Source organism: Aspergillus pseudoviridinutans, assembly GCF_018340605.1.
Source record: "Aspergillus pseudoviridinutans IFM 55266 DNA, scaffold_1, whole genome shotgun sequence".
NCBI lineage: Eukaryota > Fungi > Ascomycota > Eurotiomycetes > Eurotiales > Aspergillaceae > Aspergillus > Aspergillus pseudoviridinutans.
In genome coordinates, this window is record NW_025091281.1 from 581,724 (window position 1) to 596,677 (window position 14,954).

At 50.6% G+C, this 14,954-nt stretch overlaps 3 protein-coding genes across 3 annotated transcripts; all 3 read left to right on the plus strand.

Moving 5' to 3' along the window:
• Window positions 1-558: 558 nt before the first annotated feature.
• Asppvi_000224 (WSC domain-containing protein) lies at window positions 559-1,532 on the plus strand (the record flags this gene model as incomplete). Its single annotated transcript, XM_043296536.1, has 3 exons — window positions 559-871; window positions 932-1,446; window positions 1,509-1,532. The coding sequence occupies 3 exons, from the start codon at window positions 559-561 to the stop codon at window positions 1,530-1,532; spliced, it is 852 nt and encodes a 283-aa protein (XP_043152471.1).
• A 3,606-nt stretch (window positions 1,533-5,138) lies between these two features.
• Asppvi_000225 (MFS transporter) lies at window positions 5,139-7,063 on the plus strand (the record flags this gene model as incomplete). The annotated part of the gene is made up of 3 exons (XM_043296537.1): window positions 5,139-5,514; window positions 5,710-6,707; window positions 6,767-7,063. The coding sequence occupies 3 exons, from the start codon at window positions 5,139-5,141 to the stop codon at window positions 7,061-7,063; spliced, it is 1,671 nt and encodes a 556-aa protein (XP_043152472.1).
• Window positions 7,064-9,803: 2,740 nt separating this feature from the next.
• Window positions 9,804-13,435, plus strand: Asppvi_000226 (PE repeat family protein; the record flags this gene model as incomplete). The annotated part of the gene is made up of 3 exons (XM_043296538.1): window positions 9,804-10,065; window positions 10,132-10,380; window positions 10,431-13,435. 3 exons carry the CDS (start codon window positions 9,804-9,806, stop codon window positions 13,433-13,435), a joined length of 3,516 nt encoding a protein of 1,171 aa, XP_043152473.1.
• Window positions 13,436-14,954: the final 1,519 nt, after the last annotated feature.

The following is a 14,954-nucleotide window of genomic DNA, read 5'->3' on the forward strand; positions in this document are numbered from 1 at the left end:
TTTTCTTCCTCGACGCCTCGCTTTTCTTTGTTCTATCTCTGACCCAATTTTCTCTTATTGACGTGAAGGAGGTGGTGGTTGCCTGACTGGTCACGCCGTGGTGCGAGCGATTAGCCCCGTTCCCATTGCTCATTTCAGCTTCCCGACAAAAGGGGTTTGTGAAACAACCGGTCCTCAACTTCTTCCCCGCCAAGGGATCCTCTTCTCCAGAAGGATCAACGCAGGCTTTTTCATCGATATCACCCTCTTCGCTTCAACTTTACCTCAACTATAGCTCTTTCGTCGCTCTCTGGCATCTCACGCCCGTCGACTCGCCATATCAATTGTCTAAGCTGGGTCCGACCGTCGAGGAATCGCGACGACTGTTTCTCGTTACTGTTCCTACCGCTCGCTACTCAGGAAGGATAAACGGGGAGTAGATTGAAGACAACATCACAACATAATATCCAAGGGTTACGCTGGTCGTCCCTTGTCTCTCGTTTCTCAGCAAACATCATCAACCGCTTAACGCCTCAACTCTCGCTTTTTGATATTACAGTCACATATACCAAACACAGAATGAAGCCATTCACAATCCGATCTGCTGTTACAGCCTCGGCGCTGCTCCTCACTACCAACCTTCCAGCAGCCTTCGCCGCCGATATGGTAAGCGAGGGTTGTTTCAGTGACTCCACACCCTTGGTAGACCAAGGCCCCTATATGTATCAGAGTAACGGCTACTGTCAGCAACAATGCTTGAAGAGCAACAATCTTGTCTTTGCCTTGACGAAGGGAACGAACTGTCTCTGTGGAAATGTGCTGCCCGCGAAGTCGGCTAAGACGGACGATTCCAATTGTAACGTCAAATGCGCTGGTTGGCCTGATGTCATGTGTATGGTCTTCTCTATAACTTTGCTGGTTCCGTTGCCGTGCTAACTTGATGATTTAACAGGTGGTGGTCAATCTTCATTCTCCGTCTACCTGACTGGTCTAAGTTCCAAGGTTCCGTACTACTCGGATGATTCCTCTGCCAGCACCAACCCAAGCTCGACATCAACGACCAACGGCGGGTCCACTGTGACTACTGGCAGTCACGGCCAAGTCGTCACGCAAGGGGAGCAGACAGTAGTCGTCACAGCAGCAGCCAACGAGGCGGGCGCGACAAACGGACTCAACCAGCAAAAGAACTCGGGTGGCCCGAACACTGCTGCCATTGCCGCTGGTGTTGTTGTCGGTGTCGTGGGATTCTGTTCCCTTGTTGGAGCTGGATTCTTCCTCTGGCGCTTCAGGAAGCGCACAAACATGAAGCCGCAGTACTCGAATAATGCTGCAGCTGAGCACTTTGGGAAGCCTGTGTCGCAAGATTCCATGTCCGATTCGCGGTTCGATGGCGACTTCATGGCAAAAAGGCGCCAAAGCAATGGTAGCATTGACGATGACCAAGACTTTTCCCGTCGTATCTTACAGGTGAGGGTCTTCAGATCTGCACTGGGAATATCTAACTTCGGGGTACTGACTCGAAATTCTAGGTAACAAACCCTGACCGACGTTAATTCGAAGTATGTCGAAGCAATCCCTAGCCGCATTGCATTAAGCGCAGCGTCAAGTCCACCAAGGCAATTTGAGTCATCGCATTTGCTATGAGTCCAACATACTGTTACGAATTCCTCAACGTTGTTCCTAGCCGATCACCAGAATAGACTCCTCAGCACTTTACTAGCCTGTTGTCATCCGCGCGTGATATTGCGGCTTATTCTTGAAATCACCGACTTTCCGATCTGTTCCCTATCGGCAAAATTCGGAAATCCTCAAACCACGACATCCTCTTTGTATGAAAGATGCGAATCAGGGAGCTCTCGAGCAGGTCACACCGTTTGGACAGGATAATCGGACGATATCAAATCATCCCAAATCATTCATATATACCTTGGATGTTACTTCCGGCAGGGTCATTGGTAGGGTCATGGGCCCGATATTGCAGTTGGACGTATATCAAGGGACTTGTATTATTCAAAAGGCGTTCTACAGTTGGCGTGTCGATTCATATTTTCTTCTGTAATCAGTTCATTTTCTTTGGTTTCCCCTCTCCTTGAGCTGGACTATCTCTTTCATTTTGATTTCTTTCTGTGATGCCACATTTTGCTTTTCCGGGTCATCACTCTGCTTTCTCGTCGTTTCCACCCCTAGGGTTGGAATGTAAGACTGACTGAAGCGAGAGTCATGGACGGGTTTTGCAGTTAATGTTTGAAATGAATATTGATACCACCTCTAAGCGCTCTTCTGAAGTGAATAATATATAAGTTTACCTTATACCACTGCAGCATCTCAATCCATTGTCTGACTGCACATCCAACGACTTGCTGTTAGGAATCCATTCATATCGGATCCACGTAGTAGCTGCATGTTATCAAACATAGTTGAGTTCATGGGATATCTCGATAGTTTATTCTTGGCGATTTCTCTGATCTTTCGAAAATCATACTTTACGCGTCAATTGATGAGTACATCCCTTGAGTCCGACGACTTTTCAGAATTCTCAGAAGGCAATCCAGCTTTTGGTCGAAGTATTGACATCGGCATGGTGAGCCCTCTCTACATCTCCTAGATTCCCTCAGACATGCTTCTTTCGGTCTGTTCCAAGCCATTGCTTGTCGCTGCGCGAGTCCACACTCTCTCGGCATATGAGGCGACTGATATACGTCCCATGCCCCGTGGTACGTTTCAAGAATCTAAAGAGACCAGCAGATTTGGCCAGGGGTGTCATATCCAGGGGTAGAGAAGGGACAAAAGCGTTGTGTAATTGGCATCGTGTTCTCAGGAACGACGGCTACAGTTTGCTATTTGTTGCGATTTTATCGTGCGTTCGGGGGCTTAGGATGCACGAGGTATACCAGGAAAATACGCCATTGATATAGACTGACGACGCCGATACTTCTCTCGAAGGGGAATCTCCATGGGATAGGGTCGCATCATCGGTTGGCTCGCGCTGGAGAGTTATCTCCCAGAACCTGATGTTCTTTTGCGGTTTTTAGGAGGTGCCAGGATAACTGAGGAAGATATGGTGCAATTCTTATCGCTGTGCCTTGGTTTGACCATGCTCTATGGTGTTCGTCATATATATGTACCGGTTCAAGATAAGCTGATGGCCTCTGTTTTTGTATTGCGGGTGTCCTCTAACAGTGCATGCACATATGAGCACCCCTTCTCTCTAGATTTTGTGGCTCACAATATATATTTGGAGAGGTTAACCCACGCCATCTCACCATCAGCGACTTTGGTGAAGTCCTTGGCGGATATGCCGTCTGTCAAGCATTCCCAATTGAGGAGCGAATGGCAGTGGGCCTTGAGCAAAGACCTCTTCCGGTTCCTCAAGTCTCGATCGAATCTCAAGAAGCACTCTCTCGTGCCTCCTCTGCCGCGGAAAGCAAAGACCCTTGTTCAGCCGCAAGGCAAGGACTCCCTTGGTCATTTCTAAGTAATGAGGCCGATGACAAAGCATTCAGACTGTTTCTCACACTGGTCGCCTTTACGGACTCCATATCATGCACACTGACACCCATCTCGACCGGAGCCCTGCGCATTACCTTATCCGGGTGTTATTCTCATCTTGAGGAGGTTCTTTTCAGCACCAAGGATGAGACATCACCTACCGAAGTAGACTAGTATGCATAGCTTCGGATTGACTCAGCTACAAGACTTAAAGCAATGGGGCCAACTGAGATAACTGAACAGATACATGTCTTAAAACTCGGTCATCGAAATCGGCGCACCTAGATACCTAGAAATCCTCTACAAGATCGCTTGTCCCTCGCTCAAAGTTGTACTCGCCTGCAGCGGCTTCCACTGTTCACTGGTATGGAATTGACTCAACTCGCTGGGATGAGCCCTCAGAGCTTGTCCTTCTGCGACGTTATGACCTTATATTGGGTTGAATTATGCATTTCTCATTAGCAGAAGAGCTCTGTGGTGCGAGATCTTATTGTGCAGGATTTTGATGGACAGTTTCGTGCGCTGAGAGGCTCGATTGCCCCCTCGCAGCTGAGGAAATCATCAGTGACCGACAGAGGAGGACAAACTGGGGTCACATACGGGACAGGCCATGTTGCTTCGAGTGGTAGCTATTGTCACTGTATGAAAAGCCTTAGGCCGACGCTTATTGGGGCCTTTACCAGTCAACAAGTATACTCCCGTTCTCGTAACTTTGTTCCATACCTAACTCGTATACCAAGAGTAGACTGTCGGCTAGACTACATAAGGCTTGACCTCGGGTAAACCGAGGGGGTGGGAAAGCCAAGGGCGGGAACCCCCGCCATCACCAAATGCGTCACGCTCTCCGACTGGTCGCTACGGATCAAACGGCACACTGTCTGGTTTTTTGATTCATTCTTGTTGATTGATGTGGAGACTGAGAAGTCTGAGTGTCGTTTGGACTGTAGACTTTGGAGTCGCTATGAATCGTATCTGGCAGGTCATGGAAAAGAATGGGCTTCGCATGCGGAAAAAGCCCGAGAAGATAGACTGCTCTCCCACTAGAGCAGTATCCAGACAGAAAGCGCGCAAGAGAAAAAGGTTGATCTCTCACTGACAGCAGGCATATTCCAGCTATCAAATTTTGATAGGCTCCATTTAATATTGAAGAAGAGATTGTTGTTTAGCAGCAAGTGGGGAGAATCAGTCCTCAAGTAGATCTACACCTGCCTCAGACGGCGCCAGCAGATCACGCTCACATTCTCTCTGTTTTCAACTAATAGGTATTTTCCTTTCGCTTCCTTCCTTCTACGACACTTCGTTACGTTCAAGAGGATGCCTTTGGCATATCTATCTTCTTGAGATGAATTTCTCCACAACTTTCTGAAGGACATGAGGAAGAATCGCTGTTCTCTTATATATCCACCAGTCTTATTAACTGCCATTGCTACTGTTGCAGGATTTGCACACTATCTTCATTGACTGCTCTATAATCCTCTCATCTTTCTTCTCGGCTTTTCTCTCTTCTCTTTGGACAAAGTACCTGTTGGATCTTCCCGGACATCCCCAGAAGACTGATGCAGACGGGCTTGCATCTTGCGTCATCGATCTTATCCTCCGGCCCAATTTCAGAGGAACAACCACAAGAACTATTTTTCTTTCACGACCAACGAATTCCCCATACATAAGAAATGACTTCCGCGGACTTGGAGGAAGGTGTTCACGAAATCACGTCGGCTGAAACCGCATATACCGATGCTCCAACAGTAAAAAGGCCCGGAGACGAAGACATATGTGCCGAAAAAGATGCCCATTCTTCGTTCGCGGGATCGCCCGCGCAGTCGGCCATGGATGTGAAGGGCACAGCGATTGATGTTCCATATGCAGAACATGAAAGCTTGCCGATAGCGGTGCCGAGGCTGAAGCGCAGGGGGCTTTTCGGACAACTCACCCTGCTGGCAGAGGTTGAGAATCCGAAGACGTATCTCCGAAAAACGAAGTGGTTTATCACATTCATTGTCGCGCTGGCGGGATCTACGGCTCCCATGGGTAGCTCGATACTATTCCGTAAGTGGCTCCCAGTTCAACTGCCATTAGAATTGACCCCGTTGTGGCCGATCCACTTCCCTTGTTGATGCGCTCCCCTTCTCGGTGAACAACTCTCGTCGGTGGCCTTGCTACCCTCACGCTTCGGGAATTCCACGCTGACCGAAAGGGTCGATATATCGTTCATTAGCACGTGCTAACAGGTTCTCACAATAGCCTCCCTCTCTCAAATTTCCAAAGAAATGGATGCATCAACCACTGTCGTCAACTTGAATATCTCGCTGTATATGCTGAGCATGTCTATCTTTCCACTTTGGTGGTCGTCTTTCAGCGAGAGGCTGGGTCGACGAACGATATACCTCGTATCCTTCAGTCTCTTTGTGTTGTTCAACGTTCTGAGTGCCGTATCCCATTCCATATCGATGCTGATCGTCATGCGCATGTTGAGTGGCGGAGCATCGGCATCAGTTCAAGCAGTTGGCGCAGGGACGATAGCAGATCTGTGGGACCCGCATGAAAGGGGACGCGCAATGAGCATTTTCTACTTAGGCCCGCTGTGCGGTCCTTTGCTCGCTCCCATCGTGGGGGGTGCTCTGGCAGAGCGTTGGCGATGGAGGAGTACCATGTGGCTCTTGGCCGTTTATGGCGGAATCATCGTGATATTCATCTTTTTTGCACTTCCCGAGACATTGGCCAATCGAAAGCCACGTGATGGGGATGAACAAGCACCCGTTGAACGACAACTCAGCCGGATATCTTCACGCCAGGTCGTTCACCTCACGGCCAGATGGTTGAAGGTTCTCAAGATAATTTTCCTTGACCCTCTTAAGGTCGTTCTTTACTTGCGCTATCCCGCAGTGCTTTTGACTGTATACTACGCGAGTATCACCTTCGGCTCCCTGTACGTGTTGAACGTCAGCGTTGAACATACGTTTGGAACGAACCCCTACAACTTTAGCACCATTATTGTTGGATGCCTCTATATCCCGAACTCGCTGGGTTACATAGCTGCTAGTATATTCGGCGGCCGATGGATGGACAATATTATGCAGCGTGAGGCTAAGAAGGCCGGCAGATATGACGAGCACGGCAAGTTGATTTATCGCCCGGAGGATCGCATGCGTGAGAATGCTTGGCTGGGCGCATTTCTGTATCCTGCAGCATTGATCTGGTACGGCTGGACTGCTGAAAAAGGGGTCTTCTGGTTTGCGCCGGTTAGTTGGTCAAGCGTTTTGTTTTACTGGGGGGTTTGAAAACTAACTTTGTCTCCCAGATGGCTGCCAACTTCTTTTTTGGTGTCGGATCAATGCTCATATTCAGCATGTCAACAACGATGTTGACCGAATTCATGCCTAAGAAATCATCGACTGGAGTCGCATTGAACAACTTTATGAGAAATATATTCTCATGCATCGGATCCCTAGTGACAGCCCCCATTATTGATGCCATCGGGAACGGATGGCTCTTTACGATCCTTGGGCTGGTCGCTTTCGCCAGCAGCTCAGTGATTCTCGCTATGAAAGTATTTGGACCTCGTTGGAGAAAGTCGATGGATGCTGTTAGTCACTAGTCAGATCTTGTTTTGGGTCAGAATGCAAAAAGATACCCCAATAACGTTATTTTTACGAGTCATGTTTGCATAGCATAAAGCAATCATCGAATTGTCTGCTCTTCTGGTACCTGGTGTAGGCGATCTGTAAGCGCGCAATTTGCATTTTGATGCTGAAATAGTAGGTCCAGCCCAAGTTATCGACAGTAGGGAATACAGATTCTCTGTATTACTATATTCTATCCTTAGATCTATAGATCTTGAAGCATGATGGTGATTCTGAGCGTAGGGAAAACGTCGCCGCCATGATGAGTGGAGGCTATTTGAGATGGTCTGGTTGGTGGCAACTGTTTGGATGGGCAAAAGCTTCACCACATGATCTATCATTCACTGGTAAATGTACTGCACTACGCACTGAGGTAGAGAAAGGGCCATGGCATATCTTTGCGCGGCCTCGGAGCGCTATCTGTCATCCGATTGCCATATGTAGTAGACTCGTCAAATACCTTGTTTGTAGCTCTTGAACCTCTTTGCATGTTGTGAATCAGTTGCCGCAGGAGCAAAGAATATACTTGAGGTAAGCAGTGGTCTGTGATAGATCAGGGATCATCTGCAATTATGCAGGTAACCACCACAGGAAACTCTCTCTATAGAGACTACCAAGGTGCTACTATATATCCTGTTGCATCTGGCTCTATGATTCGTCGCCCTGCTTATGGCTGTGGACGGCAAGCAACCGACTTCTCAACGTCTATCTATCTATCTATCTGAAGTTAATTTTGTTTTTCTGGTAGCATTGAATGGGCTGAGCAGCGCTTTTCGGGCTGCTTCTCAGCGTGCAATACTCCGTAGTGAGGATGGCTCCATACATTATTATTGTTCTGCAGCTTCTGCTCTCCTTTGCTTTCGCCAATATCGATTAAGAGAGGCGTGACGAAGAGCCCTTTCAGTTTCAAATGCGCCCAAACTGTTCTGGCTAGTTCGTGCTCCATAGTTAGGTGGAAATCGACCACTCATTGACCGCCAAAGCAGCAATCCTCGCCTCATTTTTTAGGTGCAGCAATAGTAAACAAACCGGCTGATTACTGACGCATCTTTTTGGTGTTTCACAATCAGAACTTCTGGGTTATTCTCTGTCTTCTACAGTATATTTGTCAGGTTATTCTTGTTGGCAGTATCCAATTCATCTAGATGATAACATCAATATAGCATCAGATGGGTTTCTTCAAAGGACAATGGTAGATGGAGATTGGGACTTGGAGTATTTTGGCATTGCCTAAAGCAGTCTAGACTGATCTTCTAGTTGATGAAGTGTCTTGTGGAGTTGGAACGCCTCCTCTTTCTCCCCCCAAAAGACTCGGTTTCATCAAGAATTGTCTATTCTGTGTCCCGACTATCATCGTCGATGTCGTAATCGCAGAAATGAAACAAGCTGGTGATAACGATTGACAATCTGCTGCAATGAACAGGACAGAAGTCGATCATGCACTCCAGTCTGATCCCAGTCATGCTGGCTGGTGCTTCGATGCACCCTCCACACATTGTGCACCCTATTCCGGCCGCCGCCCGCAATTTGCGTTGGGCAGGAATCCGTGATTGAGGAGTGTCCCTGAGAGGTTGCACATGATTGTCATCCTCGTTGTCCTGCTGGCCACTGGAGGCTTTCTGTCTATCTTTCTTCTAAGCATAGGAAACAGCCAGAGTCCTTCCTCTCTTCTGCATCACTATTCGATCTGCTTGGCATCTACGATGCCATTAAGATGACGTTTATTGTCTAGCATAGGAGCTGCCCGACGAAAGCCTTCTCTTCGCTGGTCGCTTCTCCTAATGATTTACTCTTTTCGTCCACGCGCGTTGGCTTAACCGCGCGAGGCTATTGCGGGTTATGGCCAAAAACAGAGAAAGCAACACAGACAATCATGATTCATCTATCGGTGGCACCACCCCACCAACCCTGCGGTACCCGGTTATCCACAACCCACGCAACTCCACCACTGGGCGGCTTCCCTTTCTCCCTATCGTCAATTCCCTTTCTCGCCCCGCTGGCTGTGCTGGCTACTGCATCCTCTTCCTGCAGATGGCAATCGTCCTGCTTTTTCCCGGCCCTAGCGATGCTTTCGGGAGGGGTTCTCCCAAGCTCTTTTCCTAAATTCGTCAAGGGCTATTGAATCTGTGAGACGTGGCCCAATCAAAAACCATGCCGTTGGGTAGTTCGCCGGCGACGTCCCACGGCCATCCGGCCTCAAGACTCAACTGTAGTTTGACAGTATCCCAACCCAATGGGTACAGGCGGACGGCTATACGTCGCCTCGCCTTGGTTGGGCGGAACCGCCATGCTGTTGGCGGAGAGACAAGACGCGTGCTGCTTGTTCAATCCCGATTTGGCCTCCCTGACACATGAGTGTCTGCCCCAAACTCGTCTTTCCATGCCTGTTCATGTTTGAATCTTCCTTTCCGTTCTCTTGCATCTTCCTTTTCTTTTTTTATCTGATTGATTGTTTCCCACCCCTGAAGTGAGTCTGACAGGGAAGACGTACTTTGTCTATATAAATCGATACATCAACTGGGCCGAACCGAGAGGCTTATAGCTGGACGTACTGTTACTGATCCGATGCCATGGCCAAAAAAGGAGCAAAGAACAAAAAGAAGAACAATAAAAATAATAGCCAACGCCTGCCGGTGAACGATAACAAGTTCTCCCTCCCTGAAGACAACCCTTCAGCCGAGTCCGGCCTTGAAGAGGCCGCCGAGGCTGGGGACCATGGCCAACCTACAGTATGCACAGCTTCCCAAGTTTGAATATCAGACAATCGAGCGTCAATATCAGACCTTCGACCGTCAAACTTTGCAATTTTCATTTTATCCCGTCACTGCTACTTCTTCGGATGGTCTGACATCGGATAAGGATCAGGATATCACCAATAACGCGACCAATTCCGAGGAAGGCCCATCCCCAGAGAGTGCTCCCGTAGAAGGATCAAGTAGTTCTCCCGATGACGCTGCACCTGCACCCGAATCCGAAGGTACGTATGCTTGCCAAGCGCCACCTTCTCTCTTTATCTGGGTTCACCTTGCTCACGTTCGTCTAGAGTCACCTGAAGCGGCAGCTGCTCCACCTCAGCCTGAACCGTCCGATGAGCCTGCACCAGAAGCCAAGGAAGGAGAACCTGCGCCAGAGGCAGACGGTACCGAGCAGAAAGCGGAAGACGCTGTCGCCCCCGAGACGCAAGCGGCCACTGAAGATGCAGCGCAAGACCCACCGCCCGAGGAAGGTGATGGTGCCGCAGCTGCGGTAGATGAGAGTCCCGCGCCGGAGAGCAAGGAAGGCGAGAGCAACGGTATGCTTACGGATACCGGAATGCACAAAGCCAGCTGACCTCATTCCCAGAGGATGATTTTCCAGAATGTGATCCGTCCGCGGAACTCGATAAGGTGGAGGCCGAGAAAGAGGAAGCGGCACGGCAAGCGGAGGAGGATGCAAAGGCAGAAGAAGAGGCAGCAGTCGCAGCAGCCGCCGCAGGGGTCCCTGATGACGTCGATATTGATACTGGAAATGAGATCTCACCTACAGACAATCCGGACAGCGAAGAAGCTGCTCCCGTACAGGGCGACCCACCAACGGCCGGGTCGGCAGACGAAGATGCGACGAAACCCGACACGGAGGATAGCCCAGCCCCGGACGGACCTGCTGAAGAACAGAGCGACCCACCACCCGAAGCGGAGGAGGTAGTTGACGACTTGGCCGAAGCTGCCGAGGCCGATGACTCAAAAGAGCAGCCCGTCACTGAAGAGCAAGCTACCACTGAGAATCCCCTTGCTGAGGAGCAGCCCGCTGCTGAAGAGCCTGCACCTGAACCTTCTTCTGAGGCAGAACCCGCGGCACCAACTGAAACGGCGGAGGAAAACACTCCAGAAGAAGCGGTAGCTGCCGAGAATGCAACGGCAGATGACGTTGCAGACGAAACCGCACAGGCGGAGCAGACGTTAGAGGAGCCCACTACTGAGAAAGCCCCTGAAGAGCCTGAGGTTGAAGAAAACGCAGTCGAGGAGAAGCAAGAGGAGGTAACCGAAGCTCCCGCATCGGAAGAACCAGCAACTGAGGCACCGGCTGTGGACGAAACTGTGGCTGAAGATGCTGTCGCCGAAGCGGCTCCAGAAGCACCCCCGAGCGATGAGATGGCTCAACCAGAGGAAACCCCTGCGGAAGCTCCAGCGGAAGGGAAGGAAGAGGAGGCTCATGAAATACCACCCGAGCAACCTCCCACTGAAGAAGCTGCTAAAGAGTCACCGCCTTCGGATGAAGAAGTTGTCGAAGAATCTGCTTCCCCCGAACCTGTAGCCGAAGAGCCAGCACCTACCGAGCAGCCCCCTCCTGCAGATGAGCCTGCACCTGAAGAATCTCCTGCTGCCGAGGAGCCGACCCCCGCTGCACCTGAAGCTGAAGAGCCTGCGCAACCGGAGGAGACTCCAGCTGAAGAAGCTCCTGCTGCAGAATCGACTCCTGTTGAAGAGGCCCCGGCAGAGGAACCTGTTGCTGAAGAGCCTACTCCAGATGTCGAATCTGCTCCAGTTGAAGAGGCTGCTGCTGAGGAACCGCCTCCAGCCGAAGAACCTGCTGCGGCTGCAGAACCCACTCCAGTTGATGAGACTCCTGTCGAGGAGCCTGCCCCAACAGAAGAACCCGCGGCTGAAGACCCAGCTCCAGCCGAAGAGCCTGCTCCTGCTGATGAACCCGAGATAGTTGAAGAATCCGCTCCGGCTGATCTACCTGCGCCTGTTGAAGAGCCGCCTTCTACTGAGGAGTCTCCCCAAGTTGAAGATCCTGCCCCCGTTGAGGAGCCTGCTGCCGCTGAGGAGATTCCTGCTGAGGAACCTACGCCAGTTGAAGAGTCCGTCACTACCGAAGATCCTGCTCCATTGGAGGAACCTGCCCCCGCTGAAGAGCCTGCTCCGGCTGAGGAGATTCCTGCTGAGGAGCCAGCACCTGCGCAAGAACCTGCTGAGGAAACAGCGCCAGTTGAAGAGCCCGTCCCTGCTGAAGAGCCTGCTACCGTGGAAGAGGCTCCTGTTGAGGAGTCTGTCCCTACTGAGGAATCCGCCCCCGTTGAAGAGGCTCCTGCAGCCGAGGAAATTCCTACTGAGGAACCTGCTCCTGCTGAGGAACCTGCCCCAGTCGAAGAACCTGCTCCTGTTGAAGAGCCTGCTCCTGTGGAAGAGCCTCCTGCTGAGGAGTCTGTTGCGGTCGAGGAGCCTGTTCCAGCTGAGGAATCTGCCCCCCTTGAAGAGCCTGCTGCCGCTGAGGAGATTCCTGCTGAGGAACCTGCCGTTGTTGAGGAAGCTGCTCCTGTTGAGGAACCTACCCCAGTCGAAGAACCCGCTCCTGTGGACCAGGAAGTCTCCGAAGAGGCTCCAGAGCCAACGCCTGTTGAGGAAACCTCGAGAGATATCGATGGCTTGGAGCCCTTGGAGGCAGCTTTGCCAGCTGTTGTTCCAGCCGCCATATTAGCCGATCGTGCACGCAGGAGGAAGAGGCGGTCCCCCGATCTGGGAGAGAGACGACATTCGAAGAGTTCCTCTGAGGAAGTACGAAGATCATTGCCACGCCAGAAACTTGAGCGAAGTGGCAGTCTCCTTGATCGGTGGAACAAGTCTCTCGAGGAAGCCAAGAGACAGCATGAAGAAAAGCTACGGCAGGAGGAAAAACGGAGCAAAGACAAATTGCGTGCTCCCGAGAAGACAGAGAAGGACAGGCCTTCCTTGGAGCGAGAGCGCTCTAAACGAAGCGAGCGTTCATCGAAAGAAGAAGCTGCCCTGGATGTCAAGCCCAGTCGACGAAGGTCCGAGCGCTCAGGCAGCTATGAAGTCGAGCGTTCTTCGCGAGAAAAGGCTGCCGCGAGTATCGAACCGGCCCGACAGACCGGAGAGCACTCGAGTAGTCGCGGAGGCGAGCGTAGAAGCACCTCCTCAAGGGACGGCCATGCATCGGGTTCCAAGCCGCGAGCCTTCTTGAAATATATGACAGCAGCCGAATCAGAAACGAACGGTCCCCTTCTCAAGATCAATGGTAACAAAGCTGCTGCAAACGTGTTTGAGCGTCGGTCTTCCACAAGCCATTCCCACAGTCACCGTCACTCGCACGAAGGAAGAGGGTCCACAGACCGTTCCACAAGCTCCCAGCATGCGGAGGAGGAAGAGCACGCTCGACGCGAGAGAAGGGCGCGACGAAGGGTCGCGGACGAAGCAGAGCAGCCAAAGGAAAGAGAAACGACCGAGCATCATCGCCACCGTCATGGTGGAGAAACGCGCCATCACCATCACAGACATCGGAGAGATGAGCCTCCAAAGGAACAGTCGAAGCTCAAGACTATTCTCAAAGCAGTTGTTGCTCATTAACTCAGGCGTCATTTCGCTTGTTATCACGATCTTCACACCTTGATTTTTACTCCCATACAACCGTTCAGGTTATTGTCAACATGGATGTTTCTTAACCATCTAGCATCACAGCGAATACTCTCGGCATATTAGCATAAGCATACGTGGTGTTTTTTTGCTTTTACTTTGTCATTCTTGCCTGTATTCAATATTTGTTTCCATGAATGCATCTAGAGGGGTTTTGTACAGCAATCTTGTCGAGCGAGCTTTTTGACATTGGTTCTGTATTTAAAATGTGGACTCCTCCAGCGGGACACTTGTTTCGGAATTCAATATTGACCACTTGAAATGAAAAGAATCAACTTCTCTACATTTCTTCCTTTGATTCTTGAGCCAGAGCATGCAGATGCATCCCACACGTCCCTTCTACCTTCAGTTGCCATCTTAACATACTATACAGTTGTCAGACATCACAAGACCGGTATTCAACTTCTGTTCGTTATCTCTCCTATGCACTTGCTAAGCAAGCCAAGCAGACTAACATAAGATTTAACATCTGCACAGTCCGCGTCCGCGCTACTGGAGCCTGCTAATTGCACTGCAGGCATGTACCTGTCATGTCTATGCGATCCCGATCCCAGCCACGTGGTTAACACTGTATCTTACACAGAGATATCCAGCTCGGGCTGAATCAATACACGGCCTCTGCCTCTCTGCTGAATATACGTCCAGGTCTGACCAGTTTCGCCTCCTATGACCGTGAGAAACATTGTATTGGCTGAGGGTCGTGCATGATCTGCAATAATGCCACTCACATCATCCTCTTGACGTCTTTCGCTACGGATAAGACTCCGTGTCGCTGTGACTGAGGCAGAATATGTGGCGAAGCTATGGTCATCTTCGGCTGTCGCGGTATGGGGAAGACCAGTGGAAGAGAGAACCTGGAAGTAAATTTCTGAACGTCCATGCACAGCAATTCGACGTCTGTGGCGACGGGGATGTCTAATCTGAGCTCTGAAGACTGGCTGATGGCCTGACCAGGCAGTCACAGAAGTAGGAAGATGTCGATCGAAGCTGGACTCATCAGCCAACTGACCAGTAAGCGTCCGTATCTGGACATCTGACTATCTTCATGGCCAGGCGCATGATATCATGATATCATGATAGGCCTTGGTAGACTCAGAGCAAGTTAGGGACACACGCACCAGTGCCCTTGTACGGAGTAGATATCACCATCTCACCTCCCGTGGCTTAACGAAACAGCAAGGATGAGAGGAAAGATGATGTCAGCTTCAGCTCACTTGTCGAGTGTCATCCTGTACGGGTAGCCACACGGGTTGTCTATCCGGTGCATGATGACCCGTAATACGAGCAAATCATCGTGTTCGTTCTGCAGGAGGTGTTGGTTCGCAGGGTTGGCCGGATACGATTGGTGGTGGACGTCCATCAATGTTGGTGATCGTCTTCTTTACGGACATCCTATAAAAAGCTCTATGGCAGGTGGCATCCACAAATGGAGTGCTAGGTGAAGATTGACGAA